The 27,801-nt window shown below is 50.2% G+C and overlaps 1 protein-coding gene across 1 annotated transcript; it reads right to left on the minus strand.

The window, feature by feature from the left end:
* Window positions 1-907: 907 nt before the first annotated feature.
* Window positions 908-27,602, minus strand: Trim62 (tripartite motif containing 62). The gene is made up of 5 exons (XM_070008816.1): window positions 26,569-27,602; window positions 16,985-17,080; window positions 12,268-12,524; window positions 10,867-10,982; window positions 908-4,374 (listed from the first exon to the last, which is right to left on the minus strand). Exons 1-5 carry the CDS (start codon window positions 26,974-26,976, stop codon window positions 3,824-3,826), a joined length of 1,428 nt encoding a protein of 475 aa, XP_069864917.1. The 5' UTR covers window positions 26,977-27,602; the 3' UTR covers window positions 908-3,823.
* Window positions 27,603-27,801: the final 199 nt, after the last annotated feature.

Raw genomic sequence — 27,801 nt, forward strand, 5'->3', positions numbered from 1 at the left:
CTAACACTGGGCTTGCAGGCCTGCTCCCAGTGCAGGCTTGAGGTGTTTACTTTATGGATGCCAACCTTTCACTGTCTCTGATGGAATCCTGGTTTTGCCATTATAATCCCAGCACCTTATCCTCTCTGCCAGTTTCTGCTTCTGTAGAATGGGATAACATCTATCTTCCACTATTATAAGGATTAGGTTTTTTTTTAAAAAAAATACTTGATGGGGGGGGCCGGTGGGGGGATGGAAAGGGATGGGAAGGGGAAACAAAGGAGGAGGCTACATGCTTGATAAGAAATGTACCCATTATCTTGCCCATGTAATTGTAACTCCTCTGTACAGTATTTTCACAATAAAAAATAAGTTAATTTTAAGAAAACATACTTAAGGGCTAAGAATGTGGCTTAGTGGTAGAGTGCTTGCTTAGCGTGCATGAGGCCTTAGGTTAGATTCCTCAGTACCATATAAACAATAATACTAAAATCATATTAAAAATTAAAGCCATACTTAAAACACTCAAAAAGTTTCTGACAAATTAGAAAATTGAAGCTTAGATGTGAATTAACTTAAGAACAGTTAGAGCAAGTTGGGAAAAATGTTTGCCTAATCTAAGGGACCTATCAATCACCCAAGCTGCTTTTATATACAGACTTGGTCACACTGAGAGGCCCAGTGTTTTGGGGGAAGCTCACCAGGACCTGGGGCTTTATGCCTCTGACTTCTGTACCCACCATAGGCTACCTTTGTTGTGGCACCATGATAGGGAGCTCCTACGCTGGGGCTCTGGGCCAAAATGTCAACCTTCCCTTACTTCACCTGACTCCCAGGAAGAAAATATAATATTTTAGAATAGTCAGAAATAAGAATTTATGAAAATTTGAGAGCAGAGGACTTCTGTATTTTATATTGATATTAAAAACAATGTTCACAAATACAAGGAACAGGCAAGTGAACACACTTCAGAATAAAAGCATTTTTCAGTCTGTTGCTAGTTTTGGACAGTTGAGTGTCTGGGTAGTATCACCCCACCTTTCTTCCTGCTCTAGTCTCTATGACCTCTTCCTTTATGTGGTTTAGGATTCCCAGAGAGCCTGAGTAAGAGCATTGGTCCTCCAGTAAGGAGAAATACATATGTCCTGGTAGGCAGTTAGGATCTATCCATTCAGCACCTCGGTCAGTACTCTGCTTTTTTCTTCCCTCCCCTGAAGTCCCATGCATTTAAACCTATTACAAACCTTTGCAACTGACTTCGGTGGAGGTAAGTGGTAAGAAGTAAGAGGAACTGGTTGGAGAAGGGGATAAATTGAGCCTGGACCCAGGCAGGAGGGGAGGAAGCAGAGTGCTGCCTAGATATCAGCAGTCAGCTTCCTGGGATGGAGTCTCTGGCTAAGAGGGAAGTACCCAAAGATACTGGTCTTGTTAGGGACTAGGCCAAGATGTGGGACTCAACATTAGCAATACAGAATCCTGGACCATTGGTATTAGAATCCTGACAATCCGGGCTGGGAAGGTAGCCCAGTGGTAGAGTGCTTGCCTTGCATGCATGAGGCCCTGGGTTTGATTCCTCAGTACCACATAAACAGAAAAAAAAAAAAAAAGCTGGAAATGGTGCTGTGGCTCAAGTGGTAGAGAGCTAGCTTTGAGCTGAAGAGCTGAGGGACAGTACTGAGGCCCAGAGTTCAGACCCCACCACCAACCAAAAAAAAAAAAAAATCTGACAATCTGTCTCAATAAACACAGGGAAATTGAAGCCCAGTGAGGTAGAAAGACCTGCTCAAGATCTCCTAAGGTTATCTTGAATCTACCCTGGGAATCATGGAGACACATGAAGCTTGGCCCTAAATTGAGATTTGACTTACAATCACACAATTCCATGATGGCTGGTTTAAGCTCCATTTGAAACTCAGGGGATCACAGTTCTGGTGTCATCACTGGAAGCATCCTCAAAGTTTAGTTAGAAGCAGTATGGGATTTCCCCCGTAGGATTATCCAGAGACTGGCCTAATGTAGTCATGTTAATTGTTTCTACACGGACAGGTAGGCAGACCTCTGTGTTTATCAGAATGAATGGAAATGACCACTGGCATCCTATAACTTTAATAAAAATTGACCATAGCTCACAAAATGGGCAATGTTTAAATAAAAATACTGGTGGAGGTGGCCCAGATTCTGGGAGTTGAGGAGGCGGGACAGGGCTCTCCTGCTCATAGGAGGCCCCAGTGAGTGGCAGTAGAGTCAAGCTTAGCTCTTCTGGCATTTTTAAGATGGGTGTGTTCAGGCACCCCCAAGTACAGAACTGAAGCTCGAGGATTAGAGAAGCCAAGGCTGAGGAGACATTTTGTCTTGATCTTGCAGGCTAACTTTTGGACTTCCACCTCTAGTTGCCAGCCTCTCTGCATCCTAGAAGGTTCCAGACGCCTGGCTGATGAGGGTCCTTGTCTAGAAGTTGCTGAGGACTTTGATCATTCTGTGATACATGTCCTTCAGGTGCCTTTAGTCACAGCAGTACACCTCCAGGCTCTGCTCCTTCAAAGCCAATACCTCAAGGTGGACTCTTCTTTGTTCTTCATGGTCGTATGCTGTGACAGAAGGTGCAGATGGACTTGTTCAGTGGCCACCTGTTTTAGTATGGCTGAGGCTGCAAAGAAGAAAACTACCTTTCCCAGATTCCTTTGCAGCTAAGGATGGGGTTCTGACTCAAGTTTCCACCAACAGAATCCCCTGTGGATATGTGTATTTGGGACCTGAGTTAAGTGGAGAAAGGCAGGCTTCAGAACAACCGCTTACTGGTGGGGACGGTGGCAGTGGGAGCGCAATTCTCCAGTCAGTGGTTTCTCACAGATGGGAGCAGCTTTCCTGGTCATGAGAGACCCAGTAAATCTGGCAGCTGGAAATTGTTCTGGACATTCAGCAAAGACTGCTTCTTCAGCCCTTTGAATAATTTTGCAAGCCACCAGGGGGCTGGCAATAAATCCTTGTCTAATTAAGCCAGCTTAAAGTGGCTCTTGTTTCTGCAGTAGGGTTCTAAGCGAGAGAAATGCCAAGTCTGAAAAGCATTCCAGCCTACAGGCTCTCCAACAGCTGCTCCTAGTGGTCTCTCTGCTTCCTAGCAGGTCACAGAGACTGGCTGGTGAGGGCCCTTGTCCAGAGCTGCTGGAGACACTGATCATTCTGTGATGGCATGTCCTTCAGGTGTCTTTAATTAATGGCCTCTATTTCAGCCTCTGGGGAGCCCTTAATCTGCCTTTAGGTGGTGGACAGGAAAGTGACATGGTAGTTTAACATGTGGGCTCAACTACTGGGTGCCTTCCAGAAGCAGCATTTCAGACTTTCAGACCATGGGAAAAAAGGAACCACAAGCTCTTCATACAAGGTAGGCAGAAGGTATTCTTAAGCAACCCTAGGATCAGCTACTGCCCATGTCCACTGTAGGCTGGGGTCAAGACTTAGTCAGAGTCAAGTTTTAGACCATGAGCATAAGAAGATTTTAGGCTGCCAACTATTGGCCACATTTGATCAACATCCCAAGGCCAGGGCAGCTGGACAGGAGGGAGGCAGAGGGAAGGAGTCCTCAGGGGATGAGGGTAGGCAGAGGCTGCCCTGAGAGGCCATGTCAAGGTCAGGACAACAAAACATCAATGCTGGGAGAGAGTTTAAGAAACATGGAATACCATCTCCATGTCACAAGACAGGACGAGGCAGCTGGAGGATGAATCACCAGCTTGAGGTCTCAGAGTGGCTGTGGTAGGCTCAAGTCCAGGCCTCCCATCTGCTAGGAAGGGCGCTTGCTGGTGGTAGTGGCCCCAGGAGGCTTTGGTCCTTTTCTGAGCCTGGACTAGATGCGTACAGTGTTGATCCGCAACGGCTGGACATTCTTGCCATTGGCGTGGCTCTGGCCAGGGCTGAAGTAGGAGCAGAGCTTACCAGGGAACTTCTCACGGAAGGTGTAGAGCCAGGACATGTCATCGGCATTATAGAAGATGAGCAGGCCCTGGTCATAGTCCAGAAAGACACCCACCTTGTCAAGCTTGTCCCGGACGTTGAGCCTTGTCCAGGGCTCTGTGCAGGCGCTGTACTGGTTGCCATCATGCATGACAATGCAGTAGAAGCCACGGCTTGGCTGAATCTGGATGCTGCCCTTGCGACTGGCGGCTTCGTGTGCCAGCCCAATCACCCACTGGGTCTTCTCTGCCACCACCACCTCCCAGTAGTGGACACCACTACTGAAGGCCTCGGAACCAAGCACCGACACCTCCACGTCGAAGCGCTTTGGTGAGTCCTGTAGCGGCTGTGGGTGTAGGTTCCCATAAGCCACGATGGTGCAGTCATCAGACAGGATCAGGCGCTGGTGGGCAGTACCTGGATCCAGGGTCAGGGCAGCAGGCACTGTGGGGTGTGGAGAATGAACACATCAGTAGAGAGAACACAATAGTGTCTCCTCCAGAGAAGGGTTGTGGCATATGCTCCCAGGAAGGTCGCTGACATACCACATGGCCCTGAATAGAAGCCTGACCCCTTTAGGTCTCATCATCCCACCCTGTAAAATGGAAAGGGTATTGGTTAAAGTCTGCTCTCAGCTTCAGGCAAGCAGGAACCTGGCTGTGTGGTCACTGCGTGGAAAAGGTACAGAATGGTCATTTTACAGATGTGGAAGGTCTGGAATTCGGGAATTTCAGAGCTGAAGAGAACATAGATTATTCAGATGCTCCTGACCCCTAGAGGTTGATTTGGAAATCTGCAACGGTATTTAGGTTTATTCTTGACACAGGTGGGACCCAGGGATGCCTAAGACCCTGTGTGAGAATACACAGGACAGTGCTACTGAAGGACTAGCTCACTGTCCAGCTTACCAGTGATGTCCAAATGTCATGTGGATAATGACCTGAAACTATAATTTAATTCCATTTCCTTTATAAATGTGAAATGTTTTCAGTTTTAATATACATTGAGCATCTGCAATGCAACTACCATGCTGGAGGAAGGCTGGATTTTTTTGGTTTTGGTTTACAATTTCATTAAGGACTATCTGCCTTCATGGTAAATACATCTCCCAGGGCAACATCTGTATGAATGAGACCATGTCCCTGTATGGGTGGCACATGAGGTAGAATAGTGTTTGACCTATAATATGAGCACCTGGCAGCACCGTTACACTTCCCAGGGTTGTTCTGAGTGAGTTTCTACACAGTGACACACAATATTAAAAATAATAATTTCCTTCTATTTCTCCTTTACATTATTATTACAGCAGATAAATATATATATACATGTAACTATATATATATATATATATATATATATATATATATCTGTGCAATGATTGTATCAGCTTTGAGACATTACAAATTCTTTGTAATGAGAAGTAACAATGTGTATGGAAGAGCTGAAAATTACTAATTCCCAGTCAACTCTTCCACTTGATAGAAAGGAAAACCAAGACACAGGGAAGGAAACATGACTGATCTCAAGTCAACCAACACCCAGCAGAGCCACAAGCAATCTGGCCCCAGTGCCTTCTACCAGCCCCAACCCACTCAGGCCCCAAAGCCATTGCTCATACTATCCCCCTAACTCCTCTCTGCTATTGTGATTACCCCACAAGGCTCAATTCAAAAGGATTGTACTGCTCAGCAGGCATGCCCCCTGAATTCCTGAGCTTTCTTGGTCTTGCTCCTTTCCTGGCATGGGACATCATCTCTTGTGCTCACCTCTTTCTTCATTTGCACGAGGAATGCACGCATTGTGGAAGTAAACAATCTCTGTGTGTCCATTGGCCAGCACACAGCCTGCACGGGGCAGGCCCTCCAGAAATGCTTACTGATATAAGTTGATCCTTTGATGTTGGGAAGAGGTACAGCCTGGGTTACCTGCCTGTGGGCTGGCCATTCTGGATTAAAAGGTCTGATCCTAACATCTCAAGAATCCTTATCAAGATCTCTTTTTACACTTCTTCTTTATTCTGATGACCAGCCAGAGCAGTAGAGAGAATCCTGGGCTTCAATGTCTGTAGCCTGGAGTAGCTATTTCCAGCCCTAAGCTGGAGAGGGGAGAAGTGGACAAAAGGGCTCATGCCACAGTTCCTCAGGGTGAAGGACTTCTCCATCCGGAGCTCTGTTCTTTCGTATTTGTGTGAGTGGGAATATGAGGACACAGGCTGGGATGTGGCTCTCCAAATATCTGTATGATGGACTGTCCCAACAGGGAGCAGCAGCCAGCTCCTGACTTGTGCTTCTATTCCTACATACACTAACAACAAGCTGGTGACTGATAGATCCCCCTCTTCCTGTCAGGAGTAGTAAATTTAGCCTTGCATTTCACACTTTTTTCCTCCTGCTCTTAGAACTCAGAGGGCTGTAAGGATACAACCAGCCCTGGGAATAAAGGGACACAAAAGAAGGAGCCTAGAGAAAAAGACTGTGAGTCCAAGGCCTGTGGTCTGACTGGTAACAGTGCATCTGGTGAGCATCAGAAGGCTCCTGGCCCAAGGCATTGTGGGGAATTCCCATGGGTGGGGAGAGATGTGTGTGTGTGTGTGTGTGTGTGTGTGTGTGTGTGTGTGTGTGTGTGTGTGTGTGTGTGTGTGTGTGTGTGTGTGTGTGTAAGGGAGGAGGGAGACAGAGACCATGGAGACCATGGAGAGGATCCCCTAATCAGGCAGAGGTAGAGGCAACCCTAGAGCAGTCTACAAACCGAGAGGGGAGGGGCAAAAGCAGCAGCAGTTAGTGCTGGGGAGAATGTGACTTGCATTCCAGGTGCCCAGGATGTTACAATACACAAACCTTGAAGTTTAGGATGGAAGGACCACAGGGAGACTGGCAAGAAAGCATGAAGACAAGCCTCAGACTCCTAAGCCATTGTTGGGCAGTATGGGCCACTTCTGGAGTCACTGAGCAGTGGGGAAAATTCTAGAAGGCAGTGATCAGGTAAACAGGGGAACCTGACTATACCAGTCCTGCAAGTGAAGCAGGGTAGGGCCTTTTGTGACCCATCACAGCCCTAAACCCCCAGGGGCTAGTCTCCTAAGGAGGGGGGCTAGAATTCTTTTTTTTTTTTTTTTTTTTGGTTGGTCGTAGGTGTTGAATTCTGGGCCTGCACACTGTCCCTGAGCTCTTCAGCTCAAGGCTAGTGCTCTACCGATTGAGCCAGAGCACCACTTCTGGTTTTCTGAGTGGTTTATTGGAGATAAAGAGTTTCATGGATATTCCTGCCCGGGCTGGCTTTGAACTGCGATCCTCAGATCTCAGCCTCCTGAGTAGCGAGGGTTGCAGGTGTGAGCCACCGGCACCCGGCTAGAATTCTTATAAGACAAGTGTAGCCTGGCTCTCAGGGACCTCCTACAACCTCAAGGGTTAGTCTGGAACCTGATCTCCCACCTTATCATTATCAGCGGGTCCATTTTCTCATATCTCCTTTTTCCCTCCCTAAATCTGGCAAGAATAACAACCTTCAGATCTGAGAGAGAAGCCAATCCCCACAGCTCATGATTCACCCCCAGCAGACGCAATTGACCTTGTGAAACCAAGGCAGTCCCCTGGGCTCATCATTTCTAGGCCAGAACTCATTTCCAAGCTGTGGGACTCTGAATTCATAAACACAAAGGTCCAGTGTGAGGTGGCCTGTCTGTTCTCCAGGCATGTCCTTTCTTGAAGCCTGAGACCTCCGGCCACAAGGCAGAAAGAATAAGGGCTGTGGGGACCTTAGGATGTGTTTATTTCTCTGTCCCAACCACCACCCAGGCAGCAGAAAGAGCCCTCTCAGAGCACAACACAGTACCCCACTACTTGGCAGCAAGTGGCTTGTGTTTCTTTGTTCTCAAGGACAGCGGGGGGCAGGGACAGCAGGGGCCTAACTGTACAGGAAATGTGCAGCTTCTCTCCCCAGGCCTTCCCAAAGTCTGTTCCCTGAGTCCTTCCACTTTGTCAGACCTCAGCTGCCTGGCAGGAACATCATACAATTCCACACCCCCCTAGGGAGGAGGACCACCATTGCAATCCTGAGGGGCACAAATTACTGCACTTATTATTTTGTTTTTGAGGGAGAAACAGAGGCTCTCTGAGTTCAGGGACTTGCTCAAGCTGCTCCGTGAACTGAGGACCAAAGTTGGAACCTGAGCTAAGTCTTCTTACATCATGTTCTGTCTATCCTGTGGTCCCAGAAAGTCTGTTCAGCAAGACTAGGGGAACATCCGATGATTCAGGAGAAGAATAACCAGTAGCAAGTGTTTACTCAGTTACAGGATTATTATCCCAAATGTATAAATTCATTTGTTTCCATCCCTACCCTGGGAAATAAATGTGACTGTCCCTGTTGCACAGATGAGGAAACTGAGGCTCAGCCTGGGGCACTTTGCCTTGGATCAGGAGGGCAGGCCAAGAACCCGCTGGGAGTCAGCTATGATTGGGTCCAGATGGGCAGGGAGAGGAGTGGCAGGAGAAGCAGTGTCGGGTGTCTTGGGACAATGGGCAGGCTGGCCCATGGCAGGGATTAGTGTCTGGGAGCTGGGTAATCAGGCCAGGTAGGCAGAAGGATGGCAGTGGGAGGAGGGTTGGGGGGGGGGGAAGGGGATGATGCTGATGGAGAACAGGACAGGTGCTCAGTGGAGTTCATAAGCAATCCAGTAGGAAGCTTTGTGCTATGGGGGGAGGGGACAGGAAGCTTTTATAAGCCACAGGCTGGGTCCCAGGGGTACCCCTCCCATCTGGTGCTGGCAGAGGAGCCAGAGTGACTTTACAGGCCCCACAGACAAAGGAAGGGGCCCAGTCAGCGGGCCCAGCAATCTGATGTCCCAGGGGCCTCTGCTCTGAGCAGGGTGTTTGGGGGCATACCCTGTGTTCCCTTGGCCCTTTGACAGGCAGCATTTTCTGTGGTATGGATGGTCTCAAGTTTGTTTTCCAAGGGACACTGGGAGATGTCACGACACTTGGATTTGGTGAAATGAGGCAAGAGACCCTACTCTATGCAGGTCAGGGACCTCAAGGGCTCCAAAGGAAGTGGTGCTGAGGCAGAGAGAGCTGCTGAGGCAGACATCAGCAAGTTCCCTATCGGTTTGCTCACTGATGAGGGAGGTGAAAAGGAACTGGCATCTCTTACTCAGAGGAAGGAACTGAGGCTCTGAGGTGGAAGGGCTGTCCAAGGCTGTGTGGAATGGGAATCAACTTCACCATCATTCACTGAGCATCTATTCCATGTAAGGCACTATTCTAGAAGCAGAAGCTAGACTTGAATCCACTCTTCATTCATCAACCAACCTTGACTGTGCTGGATGGTAAGGCTGAGTCAGACCCAGTTACTGATAACCGCTTAGAGCTCACAGTTCAGAGACAGAGCAGCAGAGAGACAAAGAAAAGGACAGAGACAGACAACAACAAAAGAGCAAGCCCCCAAATCTAGAAAAGCTTCTCAGAGGAGCTGATTAAAAACTAAAAGGCAGCTGGACGCCAGAGGCTCACACATGTAATCCTAGCTATTCAGAAGGCTGAGATCTGAGGATCATATTTTGAAATCAACCTGAGCAGGAAAGTCTGTGAGACTCTTTTTCTCCAATTAACCACCAAAGAGCTGGAAGTGGAGCTATGTCTCAAATAGTAGAGCACCAACCTTGAGTAAAAAAGCTAAGGGACTCAGGCTCTAAGTTCAAGCCCTCAGACCAGCAGCACACACACCTAAAAAGACAAAGTTGAATAAGAATTGGCCAGTAAGACTGAGAATGATGGAGAGAGCTCCAGGCAAAGAGAACAGAACAGGCAAAAGCATGGAAAAAGATCACAGCCCACTTATAACCTTAAGATGGCTCAATGGAGCCAGTGTGATACAGATGGAGGATGAGACGTTCGCAAGGGCCAGGTTGAGGTCCCTAGACTGCCTCTCTGAGCTGGGATGAAGCAGATGGCAACTAAGATAGAGAGCTCCTAGACTATCTGCTTTTTTGGGGGTGGGGTGGGGTGGGGTGTTCCTGGGGCCCAGGCTGAGAAGAGAAGGGGAGCCTGGATTCTTGCCTTCCTGGCTTATTGCTGCTTTCCTACGCATGGCCCTCATCCTACTGGGCTGATGTAGGACTCCTCAGGATGGGAACACCCAGCAACCAATCCTGGACAACAGCCTAGAACCACCACCCAGTCTGCCAGGAAATGGGCTCTTCCCCATCCCCTGCTCCCTTTGTCAACAAAGGTCCAGAACTAGAGACTTCCTTTCATATCAATCACAGTAGGAGCCACCTATCAGAAGAGGCCTGGCATCCATGGGGGCATCTCAGCTCTTATACCCTCAGTGATGGCCACAGGCTCTTGCTATTCCTCCACGGGCTCAATTATGAACATCTTGGGATCCTCCATGCCCCAGCCCCAGATCCATCCCTCAGGCTTCCAGCTCCTAGTTCAAGCATCATTCTGAGCTTCGCTGGCCCCTCCCTGTCCTGCTTTTCGCCTCTTGTTCCCTCTGAGCTTCCGTGGCACATGTAAGTCCCTTGTCATTATCCTGTCCCACTAGACTTGAATCTACTGGCTTGTCCCCTTTGACTCCTCTACAGGGTTCTACTACTATTTGTAGAGTGAGAATGAATCCAGGGAGGTGTAAGAACTCTGACTGCTGTGTGACCTCAGGAAGCCAGTGAGCCCCTCAGAAGCTCCCCGGCTGTCCCCCCAACCCCAGCTGGTATCAATGGAAGAACATCTGTATTTCTATCTGGAGGATGGGGTTTCTAATAGAACCTGTCTCATAGGATGGGATTTGCTGAGCAGGGGGGTTGTGTGGGTGCCCAGAACAGACCCTAGGACAAAGGCAAGGCACTTTGCTCATATCCCAACCTTGCCTATCCTGACCAGCCCATAGTAATTCATACGTTTTTCTGGGCCCTTTTAGGGATAGCAGGGAGAGTTTCACCTGGATGGATGTCCTGGAACAGAGACTTCCAGATGGTGTACTGCAGGGGGCCTGTGTATTTAGAGGTTGGGAAGTCTTCGTATGTCAGGTTGGTCTCGTGGATTTTCCCCTTGAGTCTGAAAGGACAGCAGAGAGATGGTTCATTAAGGCCTGGATTCCTCCCACACTCTGAGGCCCTGTGGCCACTTTGGGGGTGGCTGACAAAGGGTGAGTTCACTAGTGAGACATCACAGATTCAGATGCCAGTGTCTGCTGGTACCACCTCTGACCCCTCCAGCCATTACCCTCAGTCTTTGTATCTTTCAAGTGGGCACTAGGCTAGCACCTGCCTTCTAGGCTTGCTGTACAGATTCCATGGTGTAATATACATTGAATGCTTACCACAGGGGCTGGGAAGGGGACTTAGTGGTAAAATGCTTGCCTTGAATGAATAAGGCCCTGGGTTCGATTCCTCAGCACTACATAAGCAGAAAAAAGCCAGAAGTGAAGCTGTGGCTCAAGTGGTAGAGCACTAGCCTTGAGCTGAAGAACTTAGGGATAGCACCCAGGCCCAGGGTTCAGGTCCCACAACCAAAAAAAAAAAAAAAAAGCCTTACCATGGGGCTTGGCTTATGGCCAACACCAAACTCATGATTTTGGTGTTCAGTGTTGATCCCCAAAACTAAGGTTTGTGTGTGTGTGTGGGGGAGTTGTGTGTGAAACCTTTGATTCCTGCTCAGTCACCTTGTTGAAGGACCTTGGCCTCCTGATGTGGTATCTCGAAGCTCAGTTTCCACATGCATGAAATGGGGTTGACAGTGGTAACTACCGCTAAGAAAGTTATTATAACACATCACTATTACTGTAATATATTATTCTATTATTATAGAATACTATATCAACCTAATTGTATGTAATATAAATATAACACACATAATACACTATAAGATTATAGATACAATCAAATAACTTATCCTATAGAATACCAACAGCATACATTATACAGAGAATGATATAAATAAATAAAGCTTTCAACCCAGACTCTGGCTCATAGCAGATATTCCATAAATGATTGATGAAGGAATGAATAAATGGATCTCCACTGACATACCCCACTGCCCACAACTGCCCACATCCCAATTTCTTTTCTTCCTTTTTTTTTTTTTTTTTTTTTGGGTCTGGTCGTGGAGCCTGAACTCTGGGCCTGGGCGCTGTCCCTCAGCTCTTCAGCTCAAGGCTAGCACTCTACCACTTGAGCCACAGCGCCACTTCTGGCTTTTTTCTTTTTGCTTATGTGGTGCTGAGGAATCGAACCCAGGGCTTCATGCATGCAAGGCAAGCGCTCTACCACTGAGCCACCTTCCCAGCACCCCCATCCCAATTTGTTTGCATGGGCTAGGAGAGGCAGCAGGTGGCACTTACCGCTCAGACAAGGAGGCTACCCCTGCCAGAAAGGTGTGCCGGTCTGTCTCAGCCAGCCGCTCCTGCAGGATCTGGGTGCCCTCCTGCACCTTCCGTAGCTGCTGGCTGTACCGCTGGACCTTCTGCTCTATGTCAGTCAGTGTGCGGGCCGTGTCAGCCTCCAGCTCCTCCAGCATGGCCTTCTGCCGCTCTCGCAATAGCCGGTGCAGGCGTTCGAAGGCCTCGCCAATGGTGCTCCGCAGGCTCTTAGTAGAAGACTGTGGGGAGACAATCACCAGGGGTTATGCATGGGACACAGGTACAAGTAGGGCTTAGCACAAACCCTACCATGTTAGTCTCCAATGACAACGGGAAGCCAAGAGCCTCAATCAGCAGAGGTAAGGTGGGGATGACATGAGTGGATGGTGGCACAATCACAAGTAGGTAGGGACGGCATATAGTTCCATGAAGTCCATTAGGAAATGAGTGAAATGGTCTAGAAGAGACAAGAAGGCTGAGGAGGCAGAGATGGGAAGCTCATCTGGGCAGGGAAGAGGTATAGAGAAGATGCATGAGAGAGGATGTATTCAGTCTAGGAACAGAATGGTTTTGTGTGTGTGTGTGTGTGTGTGTGTGTGTGTGTGTGTGTGTGCGCGCACGCGCGCACACGAGTGCTTGCACACATGTATGCATGCACATGTACACCAGTACTGGGGCTTGGAAATCAGGGCCTGGGCACTGTCTCTTTTTCTGTTCAGCACTGTGTTCTACCACTTGAGTCATAGATCCACTTGCAGCTTTGGTGGTTAAATGGAGATAAGAGTCACAGAAGCCAGGCTCCGATGGCTCACGCCTATAATCCTAACTACTCAGAAGGCTGAGATCTGAGGATCTCGGTTCAAAGCCAGCCTGGTCAGGAAAGTTCATGAGACTCTTATCTCCAATAAACCACCAGAAAACCAGAAGTAGTGCTGTGGCTCAAGCGGTGGAGCACTTGCCTTGAGCTGAAGAGATGAGGGACAGCACTCAGGCCCAGAGTTCAAGCCCCACGACCAACCAAAAAAAAAAAAGAGTCTCACAGACTTTCCTGCTCAGACTGGCTTTCAGCTGCAATCCTTTATGATCTCAGCTTCTTGAATAGCTAGGATTAAAGGTCCATCTAAGTGAAATCTTTATTTTTCACCTTTGGCTCAAGAGGAAACAAGTTCATGAAAGTCAGACAGCTTCACAAAGTAACAAGGTACTGGACAAAATTTACCTTGTCCTGAGACCTTAGACTCTAAGCTAAAGATCAAAGACTAGAGTGGTCTGTTGTCAGAAAGGCCAGCATGTACCTGCATGGGTCTCTGCTTGTGGTCACCGTGAGGCCCAGGAGGATGAAGAGTGAAAGACACAGGGTTTGGTTTCCTGCAGCCTGGGAAGAGCTCCAGCTCTGGGTCTCTAGCTATGGCAACATCAGTAGCCTATGCTCTATGAATCTTTATTTTCCTATCTGTGACATGGGTAGCAAAAATGACAGGGAAGGGTTTGGAGGTGTGGTTCAGCTGTTAGAGCGCTAGCCAATGAGCAAAAGTGTCAGGTACTAAGTTTGAGTCCTGGTCTCAGATTTAAAAAAAAAAAAAAAAAGGCTGGGAAGGTGGCTCAGAGGTAGAGTGCTTGCCTCGCATGCCTGAGGCCCTGGGTTTGATTCCTCAGCACCACCTAAGCAGAAAAAAGCCAGAAGTGGCACTGTAGCTCAAGTGGAAGTTGCTAGCCTTGAGCTGAAGAACTGAGGGACAGTGCACAGGCCCAGAGTTCAAGAGTTCAGCCCCCACAACTGACAAAAAAAAAAGGCCACGGATGGCAGGAGTTTGCTGAGGACAAAGTGAGGGGGTGTCCATCAGATGAGAGGCAGAGCCTGGGTATAGCAAAGGGATGCATTCTAACATGCACCCCTGGGGAGTCTTCATGGCTTTGAACAGGACATCTATGAGAGTGGACAGTGTCCCTTGTGGGTGGATGACGGGCAAAGGGCACAGCCTGAGGAAAGCTGAGAGGCAGGCGACATAGGACACGGCAGCATGTGGGGCCTGCCTCTGCAATTTCACTTTGCAGGCTTCTGGCTGGCAGTTCATGGAGTCAGACACCCCACTGTGTTCAGTGCCCAGGGCTCTGCAGGAGGCTCCACAAAGGCTCAATTAGGGCCTGTTCCCTCCCGTGGTGGCTGCTGGCCTGCAGGAAAAGCTGCTGGCAGAGGGCCAGCCTCCCTGCGCATGCCCACCCAGCCGGCCAGGCAGACAAAGAGGGGGTGGAGGAGAAGCTGGAGAGAGACAGCCAGGCAACCACAGCCTCCCAGGGCCCCTCACCCAGGGAGGGCTGAGGCCACTGCTGACGGGGAGGATGGAGGTCTGCCTCCCTTCCCCACACTCTGAAACTGACCTCCACAGGCCTGTGGGTCCTACATCACCAATCTGGCTCCTCCTAGCCTATGGTGAAGCAGCATTCATCCAAGGGCCACCCCTTGCAGATGGAAAATCTTGGTTTGCCCCATCTTGGGGGGCAATTCCTCATCTAAAACTCAGCTTGGAAGCTCCCTTCTGAGTTACCTTTAGGGAAGTTAAGCTGTTCCCGGGGCCTGTCTTAATACTCTCTGTCTTCCTCAGCCCTGTCCCCTGGGCTCCATCCCAGGGCCTCGCATCGGGCTGTGGCTCAGGAGCTGCGGAGTAGTCTAGAGGGAAAGAGGAACAGTGTGTCCTTGCTGATAAAACTGAGATAAGACATTGGTGGTTTACGCTTGTAATCCTTGCTACTCAGGAGGCTGAGATCTGAGGATCACAGTTCAAAGCTAGCCCAGGCAGGAAAAGTCTGTGAGACTCGTATCTCCAATTAACCACCAGTAAACCAAAAATGGTGCTGTGGCTCAAAGTGGTAGAGCACTAGGTTTGAGCAGAAAAGCTAAGGGACAGTACCCAGGCCCCCTAGTTCAAGTCCCCTGACCAACAAAAAAAGAACAGTTCCAAGCGGGGCATCAGTGGCTCACACTTGTAATCTTAGCTACTCAGAAGGCTTGAGATTTGAGTATCCAGATTCAAAGCCAACCTGGGCAAAAAAAAAAAAAAAAAAAAAAAAAAGCATGTGAGACTTTTTAATTGACCAGCAAAAAAGGCAGAAGTGGAGGTGTGGCTCAAGTGGTAGACCCTTACACTCTGTGCTGTCATGAAGGTGATGCTGTTGTAGGGGTGAAAATAAAGGGAAAACATAGATCTCAGCACAGAGAAAAGCTCAGTCCAGTAAATACTTTCTAGGCTGGAGCTACACTGCCCCAAACCTTTTTGGTGCCTTGGCTGAAAAAAACAGCCAGCAGCCAGGCCCACCACATCCCTGCAACATATGGAGTTTGCAGTGGCTTTTTTAGAAAAAACACTGCCAAGAACATGACACCTTCTGGGCCGACCAAGGAAAACATAAGAGCCAGAGGAGGGAGTCCAGACAGGCCCCCAGGCCCCACCACTGGAGGGCAGGCGCCACAGGAAAACCAGTGAGGCCCAGGTGAAATATGGCCTCAAAACCTCCATCAGCATTTCTTGTATAAATACACTGGTCCAGACAGGAAGCAGAGCTGGGGGAAATGGGAGGAGGAGGGAGCCCCACAAGATCCCCCAGAGGCAGACAGATGGACAGGAAAGCAGGGCAGGAGGAGGTCACTGGAGAAAAACAAAAATGTGGGGGTGGGAAAGGGAAGCAAATGCGCTAGGGGTGGGGTGGGGTGGAGAAAGATCTGCAGATCCTTGCTCATTCAGGGGTTATTCCTCATCTCCAGAGAGGTGCAAAATCACCAACTACACAGGGAAACTGAGGCTGTGAGCCACAATAAAGCTATAGTCCTCTGACTGTTTCTCATTGGCTGCCCATTGAGGGTCCTGCCTGAAGGCTCTCTGGAATGTTCTCTGAAAAAAATGTGTGGGATGACCTCTCTGAGACCTCACAGTGGGTTGGTGATCATGCTGGGATACAGATCTGGGTTTCCAATGGTTTCTCCAGGGCCCAGGCTGACCTCTGGGGGCTGGAGGTCCCCAGCTCTGCTCCAGCTGCTTAAGAACAGAGCCAGCCAATTGCTCTCCATGCTCCACACTATGTGTAGTTCCTCTGTGATAAGTGGGACTCCCACCCACCAGGCTCCATCCAGCCCTGGATTGCGTCCCTCTCTACTGCACAGAAGGAAGGCTAAGGGTCCAGAACATTATGCAGTATATCCGAAGTCACACAATTAGTGCCCAGATTCGAATCCACAGTATTAAAGAAAAAGCTCCCCACACCCATCACTGTAGCCAAGATACTGCAGGGTCTTGCCCTGTTTTTCCAAGTCTGTATCTCTATGGCCTATACATAAGAGGGCTGGGAGATGATTTGGCTTGGACAGAACAAGCTCATGGTTGGCTCTTTGGGCGACGCTGTGCTTAATAAGGGGAGCAAAAGCCCTTCAGGTTTCCAAGGGTCCCTGGCCCCATCCCATCTCCCATCCCAAACTGGAAGAAACAGACTCATCCTACATCCAGACATCAAAACTCAAATCCTCGCCTTCTTTCAACCTGAGGTGGGTCTTCCTCTTTATTTTCATTTAAGATCTTTGACATACCTCTCCCATGCCAGGTATGGCACTCACAGGGAAGTCAGGTCTCCAGGTGGCGCCGTGGCCACGCCCCTCCCTTCCCAGATGGCTCCGCCCCCAGAGGCCCCGCCCCCGCCAGGCTCAGCTCACCTTGGTCTCAGCCAGCTGTCGCTTGAGCAGCTGCAGTGCCTCGGTGTGCTCCCGTTCGCTGTCCTGTAGGGCCTGAAGCTGTTCCTTCAGCTCCCTCTGAAAACACATACAGGTCAGCACAGGGGACAGGCCACACCTGACCTGGGAATCCACGGTGATGGAGAGCCCAGCCCTGCTCATCCAGGAAGCCTTATCCTGCCCTCTCCTATCCATATCACCCCTTCTCCTTGCAGATCAACCACCAGGTTCTGTTCAGTCCATTTCCTAAATATTTCTAGGATCCCTCCTCACTTTCATCTGGACGTTTGCAACAGTCTCCTCTCTGGCTTTTGGCCTCTCCAACTCCACACAACCTCTGCACACACACTACCCAACTCTGCCCCTAGTTAGTCACTGGTTCCCCATTTAGAACGCTGATCCACCCATGATACACCATAGCTCATAGCTAGACTCATCCCTCACATTCCCTAAGCACGCACCTGGAACAGGCACTGCTCTCAACCTTAGTCTGTGTTCATTACTTAGACCCTCTGAAACTCTAAGCTAGGCTATGTCACTCTGATGTGGGGAAGGAAGGCACACAGGCCAAGAAACTGATGTCATGGCTGGAACTCTAGCAGCCATCTTAGGTCATGAGGCAACGGTAAATATGGAAGTCACAAGCCAGAGGATTAGAGGAAGGAACTGAGAACTGTGGAGCAGCTAAGCCACTGATATGCTCAATGATATGTAGAAATCTAGCTCTTTGGGTTAAAAAAAAGGAGGAGAAATGATGAAGGAGGAGAAGGAAGAAGAGGAGGAGGAGGAAGAGAAGGAGGAGGAGGAGGGGAATAGGGAGAAAAGGAAGGAAAGAATGAGAAAGAGAAAAGGAGAGAGGTAGGGAGGGAGAGAAAGAAATGGAGAGGAAGTGTGAAAGGAAGAGGGAGGGAAAGAAAGAGGGAGGGAGAGGGAAGCAGGCAGGATAGTGTTTGCCAATTTCTATGGTGTCAATGCTCCTGCCAAAGCAATCTCAATTTGTCAAGTGTGAGGTCACTGGGTGCAGAGTCAGGAAGAGATGTATACAAGCAGCTCTCAGGAGCTGGTGCAGCCAATACAGCACACTACAGCCTGGATCTTCTCCTATGGACTTGTTTTCTATGACAGAGAAAGATATCCACATGGAATCCAGCTACTTGTCAGGTCATTTCTAATGTATCCCTTTCTCTTGGCTGAGTACAGAATGACTGCACTCAGACACCCTTGAGTCTGTCCAGCTTGGTACTCCATCTGACAGAGAGGAGATATCTAAGGCAGGCCAAGTGCTACAATCCCCATTTGGGGTTCTGATGAGTTCATATAGGGCCCAGCCAACCAGATAGTTTTGTCAGTATTTCTGAGAAACAGTTCTGGATGCTACTGTGCCTCACACTGCTCTGGCACCCAAGAGACCTAACAAATTTCTGCCTAATGTTGGACTAAGTGAATGAGAGGACTGGCCTGTTCCCTTCCTCCAGGACCTCCCTTCACTCATTCCATAAAATGTGCAGAGGTTCTCCTTGGGCCTGCATAGTGCTGTGTCAGAGATGGGAACAGGGATAAGGGACAAACCCCTACCCACAATGCCATGTTGTGTGCATGAGTTGAGGAGAAAGGCATGAACACAGACACAGGAAAGTGAATGTTTGGACAGTGTTAGCGAACTCCAGACCTGTTCCTCCTCACTGAGGAAACATGCTAGCCACCTCTGTGAAGGGTAGGTACCCTACTAACACCATCCAAGCCAGAAGCAGGGACTTACCCTTCACACATCCTGCCCCAAGTCAGCAATTTTGTTTGGAATGTGATCTCTACACAATGGCCCCTCGTTCAGTTTTCATACCTTCTTTTCTGGACTGTGGTACAGCCTCCTTCCTGCCTTTGCCTTTTCCCTGCTGCTTTAAGCCCCTGACATAGCAGCTGGAGTAACAAATGTATAAAGGCTTCTCCCCAACCCTGGTGTCTTTCTGCAGACTTTCCACTGTCTGGGAGAAGGGTACAAGGCCTTAGGGTGGCAATTCAAGATCTTCTACCACCTGCCCCAACTTTTGCTAGGTCCAATTATGGCTGCCAAGAACCCATTCAGCTATTTAAACTGCAATGACTTAAAATGAAGTAAAATAGACCAGTTCCTCAGTAGTAGTGACCTAATTTTAAGTGCTCAATAGTCACCAGGGACTAGCAGCTACTATTACCAGTCAGTGCAGATGTAGAACTTTTAGTGTTCGAGAACGTTCTATTGGATAGCACCAAGTGTCTTGTAGTGTTCACCTCTGGCCTTTGCATGCGCTCTGCTCACATACTCACATGCCTATTTTCTCTCTACTGTGGGACTCACCTATATTAAGACCTAGACTAAAAGTCCTCTCTGCTGAGACCCCATTTCCTCCACTCCCAGTGCTGCCTCAGATACCCCTGTGTGGAAAGGCCCACTTTGCACGGCTGTGGGCTATTTACATTTTAATTCAAAATTACCTGTTAATCTCTCCTAATAGGACCTGAGTTTATAAGGGTGGAGACCAGGTCTGAGAGATTTTCACACTCTCAGTACCTAGGACAGGGCCAGGCACAGCCTGACCTCCTGCTTTGGTAGAATGAACCTGCCTTTGCAGGAGGCAGGCAGGGCTGGGTCCAAGCTCCCCTCTGCAAGGTAGGGGGGGGGGACCCAGTCAATGCAATCAGATAAGATAGGAAAACAGGAGTAGCAGCCCAGCAAGCCACTCTCACAGGACAGAGCGTAGGAGGCAATCTGTGTTCTGCATCACCCTCCACCCACAGATCTCCTTCTAGGCTGGGTCATACAGATTTGGGTGAGGACTTGGCTAGCTCTAGCCACCTATTGTGTCCCTGGGATGTCACCCAACCTCTCTGTGTCTAGTCTCTTGCCTGCAAAAGGTATACTACTTCATTTCAGAGTTGAGATAGGACACAGGAAGTTTTTAGCCTCCCAGGACACAGACACTGGCACACACAGATGCCTGGAAGATGGGGCAGTCCTGATGTGTATTAGGCTCTTCCAACACTTCATATGTGTCCAAGGGGCCCTTCCCTGCCTCCTCAATTGCAAGAGCAGGAAGAACAGGAGGGACCATCTGTTCTAATCCTCCAATTGCCAGGACAGGAAACAGAAGTCCAAGGAAAGGGAGTCATTGGCCTATGGCCACCCAGTTCACCAGTGTAGAACAAACCGGAAAGCCTACTCCCAGCAGTGAGGTTGGACAGGAAACAGGAACCTGTTGATCAACTCATAAGTGACAGAGCTAACCCAGAGGCAGGACTCTGTAACCACAGCATGGCAGAGGCTCAGGATCAGAGGGGCTGGGAGGAGGTGGACCTGGTTTGTGGGTTTGAATTTCATAGGCCTCTCATCACCTAGTTCTGACAACAAACAGCAAGGTCCATCTCATGGATGGAGGAATTAAGGATCAGAGAAGTTAGGCAGCTTGCCTGCCTGAGGCCACACAGAAAGAGATGGAAGCAAGACTCTGAGTAACCCTAAAACTACCCAGCCTCTCTGTCAATGAACTCAACACAGCAGTGGTTTCTGAGCACTTACTGGGTATCAGGCTTTGTGCTGGTCACCCTGGGATTTGATGAGTTTGTTGAGGAGGCAGAAACTCGGATATTGAGAGAAAACAATTCTCATGGAGAGCAGTCTACCTAGAAACTGATATAGCTGTCACCAGTGGGTCATGCTTGTGACATTCACCCTTGACCTCAGTTTCCCCACATAAGTAAAGCTGCAACAGCACTGGCTCCAAAGGACTGTGACCATCAGATGACTTCCTCTCTGACCCCGCATGCTGTCCACAGTGAGTTCAATCTATCTAAGTCATTGTCACTCTATCATAAGTATATTCAAACCAAGCCTGTGAACTGGGAACACATGGAGGATGAGCTTTACTTCCAATGGAAAAATGGGGAAGAAAGGTAGCAGGGCTCCTTCAGTCTCCAGCATAGGCCAGGCCATTTCAGGTGGGGAAGACTGATTGGGCAGGAAGTGGAGAGGCTGGGGATTGCCCAAGCCAGGTATGAGCCAGGTGAGTAGAGTAACTAGCTAGAAAGGCCAGCTGGGATGAACTGGGCTGAGGTAGAGGTGGCAGAGGCCCCAAGTCCCCGCTGGAAGAGCTGGTCCCATCAGAGCTGAGTGAGGATAGAGAGAGGACTGTAAGTCACAATGAACATACAGTTACACAGTTGGTTATTTTGTTGTTGTTGTTGTTTTTTGCCAGTTCTGGCGCTTGAACTCTGGGCCTGGATTCTGTCTCTGAACCTCTCTGTGTTCAAGGCTAGTGCTCTCCTACTTGAGCCACAGCACCATTTCTGGCTTTTTCTGTTTATGCGGCACTGAGGAATTGAACTCAGGGCTTCATGCATGCTAGGCAAACACTGTACCACTAAGCCATATTCCCAGCCCAGTTACACAAATTTGTCAGTTGCAAGGCCCTGCCATTCCCATCAGTTTGAAGAGACTGGGATTGGGCAGTGACCAGAAGCCAGGACTCAAATGTTCCCAAGGCCAAGGCTCAGATTGGCCTACTCTTAGTTAACTCTCTTTCTGGCCCAGCGGGACAAAGCTGCTGAGGAAGATATTTCAGCTCTGGCTTTAGGGACTTTTCTTATTCCGATGGAGATAGCATGAGCTCTGGAGTCAGAATACCTGGGTTTGAATTCTGGCTTTGCGATCTTAAGCCATCATTTTTTCAGCTCTTAACTATCAAATGATGAGAGGGACTCTTGGGCTGTGATGTCAGAAATCCACACATGGTGATGTAGACTTTTTCTATCACCTCATCTCCCACTGTGCCTCTGGATCCTTTGGGACTGTGCAATCCCTGCTACTAGTGATACCAGCTGCCCCCTTGCCCAAGGCCTGCCACTATCTGCATTTATTTTTGGAGGACCAGACCTGGGCACTGTCCCTGAGCCTTTATGCTCAAGGCTAGCACTTTACAACGTTTGAGCACAGTTCTACTGCCAGCTTTCTGTAGTTAAGTGGAAATAAGAGTCTCATGGATTTTCTTGCCTGATCTGGCTTTGAACAGTGTGATCCTCAGATCTCAGTAGGGCTTGTACTCAAGGTGGAAAGAATTCTTAAGTGAATTTCTTTTCTTTCTTTTTTGTCAGTTGTGGGGCTTGAACTGTGGGCCTGGGCACTGTCCCTCAGCTCTTCAGCTCAAGGCGAGTACTCTACCACTTGAGTCACAGTGCCACTTCTGGCTTTTTCTGTTTATGTGGTGCTGAAGAGTTGAATCCAGGGCCTCATGCATGCAAGGCAAGCACTCTACTACTGAGCCACCTTCCCAGCCCTCTTAAGTGAACTTCTGAATCCAAGTCAGAGCCCTTGTCAAAGTCTTCCGCACCCATCATCAGTGTCTTGTCGGGTAACAGCTGGGGGTCAGGAGCTAGTGATAATGCTGTGAAATCAACTTGGATTGAGTGGGTGCATAGCTTGGTGAGTCAATCTCCCCATTTATAATATATGTAGAGGGTCAACCAGATGACTCATGCCTTTTCTGATGCCCTGAGATATTAGCGTGCTAATGAGGAGGAGGGGCTTCCCAGACAGAACCAGTGGGTCCCAGCTCTTCTGCCTACTTAAGAGTGAGATCAGTGAGCCTCAGGTCATCATCTGAGTGAATGGTGCTAATCCTTATCCATCCCAGAGGACGGGGGCTGTTCTAAAGATTAAAAAAATGCTTGTCACATAGTACCTGCCATGTAGTTAAGTGCCTCCATAGCTTACATTTTAGAGCTATTATTGGGCCATTGTCACCAGATCATTTTATTCCTAGAAAATAATCATCTCAAGGTCCCCAACTTCAATCCCCAGTTTCTATTCCATAGCCTACAATCAGCCTGGCCAAACTGGACATTCCTGCCTGACTACCAGAGGCCTGCAAAGAGGGAGGCAGAGATGCCAAGAGCCAGCTCTGGGTCTGCCCTTACCCTTCAGCCCTCCTCACCCCATAAGACTGCTGTGTGTTCATAGACTTCGTCCTCTCCTGACAAAAGTGACAGTCACTTCCCAGGATTCAGAGAATCCCGCTGGCTCCCTGACCTGCCCATGAGTGCCTTCACACTTGTCATCTCTTGGGAGAGACAGCAGCTGTCTTTCCCTTTCTACATAGCAAATGCACAGTCTTTTCTGGCTCTCATTTCTCTGATTGGGGAAATGAGAGAGGACAAGGCTGAGCCTTCCACATGCCTGGAAGAATCCAGAGCCAAGATTTGAATCCCACCACTCCCAACTCTACTCTTTCCTCGTGGGCTGCCTTGGGCTTTCTGGATCATTATGTCCAACTTGTCAGGGCTCCCATCCAAGGCCTGTTCCTTGCTGCCTTTATTGGCATGAAAGAGGCCTTGGGAAAGGCTCCAGTGGTTACATGAGACCTGGAGGGGGTGGCAGAGTCGAATCAGATCCCCTCTCCAGGGGTCAGGAACCTGAGATGGCCAGAGAACCGGATGCCACGTCTGACCAAGATGACATCCCAGCCACCTGCCCTTGGGGTGTCAGCTGGTACTAACAGGCTGTGTTCCTGGTCTGATATTGTGCTGAGTGTTCTCGAGACAAAGACAGGGTGGTAGGAGACAAAATCCCCACTCCCAATTCCTTGAGGACTGTCCAGAGGCTTTATATGGCTCAACAGACTAGCCTCAAGTCTAGGCCCTGTCATTCGTCAACAAAAAAGGCCAAACAAATCTCATAGCTCCTGAGCCTGTCAGTGAAGGTCCAACAAGACAATGCAAGCAAATGTCTCACTGCAGCCCCAGGCATGGGTTGAGAAACCCCAAACCCTTTGGAGATAGAGCCTCTCCCTCCCCTTTGCTCTGTGGGTTCAGCAGCAATAGAAACAGGGAGGAAGATACTAATACACACATGTTACATACAACTCCTACATAAACATATAGTAACTATAGCCATAATGGGAGTATTGGGGAATTTTAACTTTTACATTATATTCCTCCACTCCCTATGCAAATTTAATAATCAGAAAAGTGTGTGTGTGTGTGTGTGTGTGTGTGTGTGTGTGTGTGTGTATGTGTTTGAGCTTGAACTTAGGGCCTCACATTCTCGCTTGGCTTTTACACTCATGAATGGTATTCTACCACTTGAGATACACCTTCACTTCTGAAATAACTATTTTTTAAACCAGGCACAATTCCAGACATATTTGACCTATGACCAGGAAGGTCGTTTCGCCTAGTGTTAGAAATGACAATGAGAGGCTTAGCAAAGACCACTGGCTTAGTGATCTTAGTGATTACTGGCAAAGATCACTGGCGCTGGTGGCTCACGCCTGTAATCCTACCTACTCAGGAGGCTGAGATCTGAGGATCGAGGTTCAAAGCCAGCCCAGGCAGAAAAGTCTGTGAGACTCTTATCTCCAATAAACCACCAGAAAAAAACTGAAGTGGTGCTATGGCTCAAGTGGTAGAGCACTAGTCTTGAGCTGAAGAGCTCAGTACAGTGCCTAGGCCCAGAGTTCAAGCCCCATTATTGACCAAAACAAAAACAAAAAACCAAAACCATCACTTGACCAAGGACATGTGGCATATCAAGATCAGACCCCTAGAATCTGCAGTACAGAGCGAGTGTGCATGGCAGAGGAAGGAAGACAAGAGCTGCACAGAGAAGTAACACTGAGCTGAATCTGGAAGTCCAGTGGGCTTTTACTAGTGTAGGTTCTTGACCAGGAGCAACTTTGACCTCAGAAGACATCTGTTGATATTTGGAGATATTTCTCTGGTTGGTTGTAACTTGGAGGAAGGGTGTTGCTACTGGTACTAAATGGGTAGAGGCCAAGGATGCTACTGATCTTCCTATAATGTACAGGGAACCCTGCAGAACAAAGAATTACCTGGTCTCAATGTCATTAGTGCAGAGTATGATGTAACATGTGATAGCTATCATTTACTGAGTCACCAATGTGCTTAAATTCAGTTCTTATTTAATCCTTAATAGAGTTAATGCTATCAATAAAGATCCTGAGGCTCAGAGACAGCAAGTCATTTTTCTAAGGTCAAACAGCCAGTAAATAGCATAGCCAGGATAGAGCTTTCCGAGTTCAAAGCCAGAGTTCTCAGTTTTCCCAATTTGCTGCCTCTAGGATGTAAAAGAAAAGTAAAATCTCTAGGCCAACTCCGAGGTAAGATATATGGAGACTCCAGCTGAGTATCTGGCTTCCTCTGGCTTCAAGGATCTGGGCCTCTCCTTCCTCCCTCCTGCCGTTTCCCCATCTGTCAAGTAAATGTTGTACCAATGATCTCCAAGGTCTTGCCAGCTCTGAGTCTGTCATTTTCCAGGACTGAGGCTACAGCTTAAGCTCCAGCAGTTGCCAGCTGCCAGGAGAGGGGGAGTGTGAGGACTGATGCAGCCTCATTCCCTACAACCACCTAGCCAATTCTCTACAACCTAGCCATTCTCTACACCTAGCCATTCTCTACAACCACCTAGCCAATTCCAAAGGATATACCAAAGCAAGCCTCCATATCAGGTGAGACAGGTGGGGCTGGGTGTTGGGGAAGGGACACGACAGGAGGACAAATGAGCTCTCGTGGGAGAAGAGAGAATAGGAACAAATGTTGTCCCAGTTCTTACCAACAATTTAGGCATCCGGAATAACAGGCTCAAGCCAGATTGGCTTCAGGAAAGTCCAGGTAAGAAGGTATGGTTCTGACTATGACAAGTATCAAGGTTTACATGACATGTGGCTCCACTGAGTTACAGAAAGCGCCTGAAGCAGGTCTAGGACCCCAGGACAGTGCACTAGAATTCATTCACTGCAGAATGAAAAGCCCCCGGGGACTCCTAGATATTCATCCTCCACCTTCTCAAATCACCATTGGGTCTTATTCTTCAAGGCTTGAAACGTAGGCACTTTCAACAGCCTCTCTTCTGATTTAAATCCAAATGGGTCTTGCTATAGATGGACGACTCCACCCAGTCTTAATCCTTCACACATCTTGGGGCTAACCTTTGGTACCCAGACCAGCATTATTAGCAGTTGGCTGATCCTAACTCTAACCCTTCTCTTAAGCACTTAACTCTTACCTGCCTAACACAATCACACCTGACTTCCCTCTAGGTCCTGAGGCACACCTGACCAAGTCCCGCCCCTTCCCACCGCGCCCCCAAACCTGGCTACACCACTAAGCTCCTTGTAACCTAAACTGACAGTGGCTCTGCCCTTGCCCAGCTCTGATGTCCCTAACCCGACCTCAACCAGTAAACTGATCTAGCTCCGATATCATCAGTCTCCACGATCACCGCCCTGGCAGGGCCAGGCTCCCATCACCGCCTGAAGCCACGCCCCCGTCGGCAAAACCACGCCCCAGTCAGCACGGCCACGCCCCTCCTCACATTAAATCTGATAGGTCCCTGACCCTGCCGGCGGCTCCGCCCCTGGACGATCGTGCCGGAGCCCCGCCCCCGGTGCAGCCCCGCCCCCGGTGCAGCCCCGCCCCCGGTGCAGCCCCGCCCCCGGTGCAGCCCCGCCCCCGGTGCAGCCCCGCCCCCGGTGCAGCCCCGCCCCCGGTGCAGCCCCGCCCCCGGCCCGTCCCCGCACCTGCAGCTCCTCGAAGGCATCGTCTATGCCGGTAACCTGGTGCTGCTCGTGCAGCGCGGGCTCGTCGCAGAAGAAGCAGAGCAGCGCGCGGTCGGTGAGGCAGAAGAGCTTGACCTTGTCGTGCGCCTGGCAGGGCCGCGCGGCGCGGCGCGCGCTGAGGATGGCGTCCAGCGGGAAGGCGCTGTAGCGCTCCACGATGTTGGCCAGCTTCAGGCTGGGCGCGAGCGCGGGCTCGGCGAACGTGCGCCGGCACTCGGGGCAGTCGCGGGCGCCCTGAGCCTCCTGCCGCACCCAGTGCTCCGTGATGCAGCGGCGGCAGAAGTAGTGCTCGCAGCCCAGGCTCACCGGGTCCTGGTAGATGCTCAGGCAGATGGAGCACAGCAGCTCGTCCTTGAGGCTGCACGCCATGGTGCCGGGGGCGGCGGGCTGGGGGACCCGATCGGCCGGGGAGCGGCGGGCCGAGCGCGGCGCGGCCGGGGGCGGCACCCGGGGAGCTGAGCGGGGCCCAGGCCCGTGGCGACACGGGCAGCAGCAGCTACCAGAGAGGGAATGAGGTGCAGCCTGGGGAGAAGACGATACACGGACGGGGTGCGGGGTGGAGACCCCCAGAGATGCGAGCCCGGGAGGGCGGTTTCGTAGTAGCGGGTGCCCCAGAGCGATGGGTGCGGGAGGGGAGAGGCCGAGGGTGTCCGAGGGCTGATGCTCCCGGCGAGAAGGCTTCAGAGAGTGGGACAGTCCGCGGGGAGGGGTGCTGGGAGCAGGAGACCCGGGAAGGGGGCGGAGGGCATAGGGGGGCTGCAATCTCCCGGCGGGGGCAGTTGGGGGAGGGGGAAGAGCTGAAGATGGGAAATTCTGGGGGAGGAGGAAGCCACGGCGAGTTGCACCGCGGCTGTGACGGGCAAAGGAGAAGGGTGCGGGCGCGCTCAGCTGCCTGATCCCCGCCACAGATCCCGGCCTGGCGCGGCCCCTTACCCACGCCGGCTCAGCGGCCACCGCTTCGGTCCAGCGCAGCCTCTCAACCCGGAACCAGCCGAGCCGAGCTGCTGGCCGCCTCGGGTCCCTCCCCGCCCTCCGTGGGCGGCACCGGGGAGACTCCGCCCCCGAGGCGGGAGGTGGGGGGAGAGGCGGGGCCTGCAGACCAGACCCCGCCTCTCCGCTCTCCTCCGGCTCCCAGCTGTTCTTCAGCGGCTGCAGGCGCATCCAGGTCTTGCTCGGGGTCCCCGCGGCAGGGGG

Source organism: Dipodomys merriami, unplaced genomic scaffold, assembly GCF_024711535.1.
Source record: "Dipodomys merriami isolate MVZ:Mamm:240054 unplaced genomic scaffold, mDipMer1.0.p SCAF_71, whole genome shotgun sequence".
NCBI lineage: Eukaryota > Metazoa > Chordata > Mammalia > Rodentia > Heteromyidae > Dipodomys > Dipodomys merriami.

What these genes read in the sequence shown, in the direction of transcription:
- Trim62 (XM_070008816.1), bottom strand. Translation starts at nt 26,976, where the DNA reads ATGGCGTGCAGCCTCAAGGACGAGCTGCTGTGCTCCATCTGCCTGAGC. An exon ending in GACAGCTGGCTGAGACCAAG is followed by an intron (nt 12,525 to 16,984) that starts GTGAGCTGAGCC and finishes GTCTCCCCACAG; the next exon opens with TCTTCTACTAAGAGCCTGCG. An exon ending in GTAGCCTCCTTGTCTGAGCG is followed by an intron (nt 10,983 to 12,267) that starts GTAAGTGCCACC and finishes CTGTCCTTTCAG; the next exon opens with ACTCAAGGGGAAAATCCACG.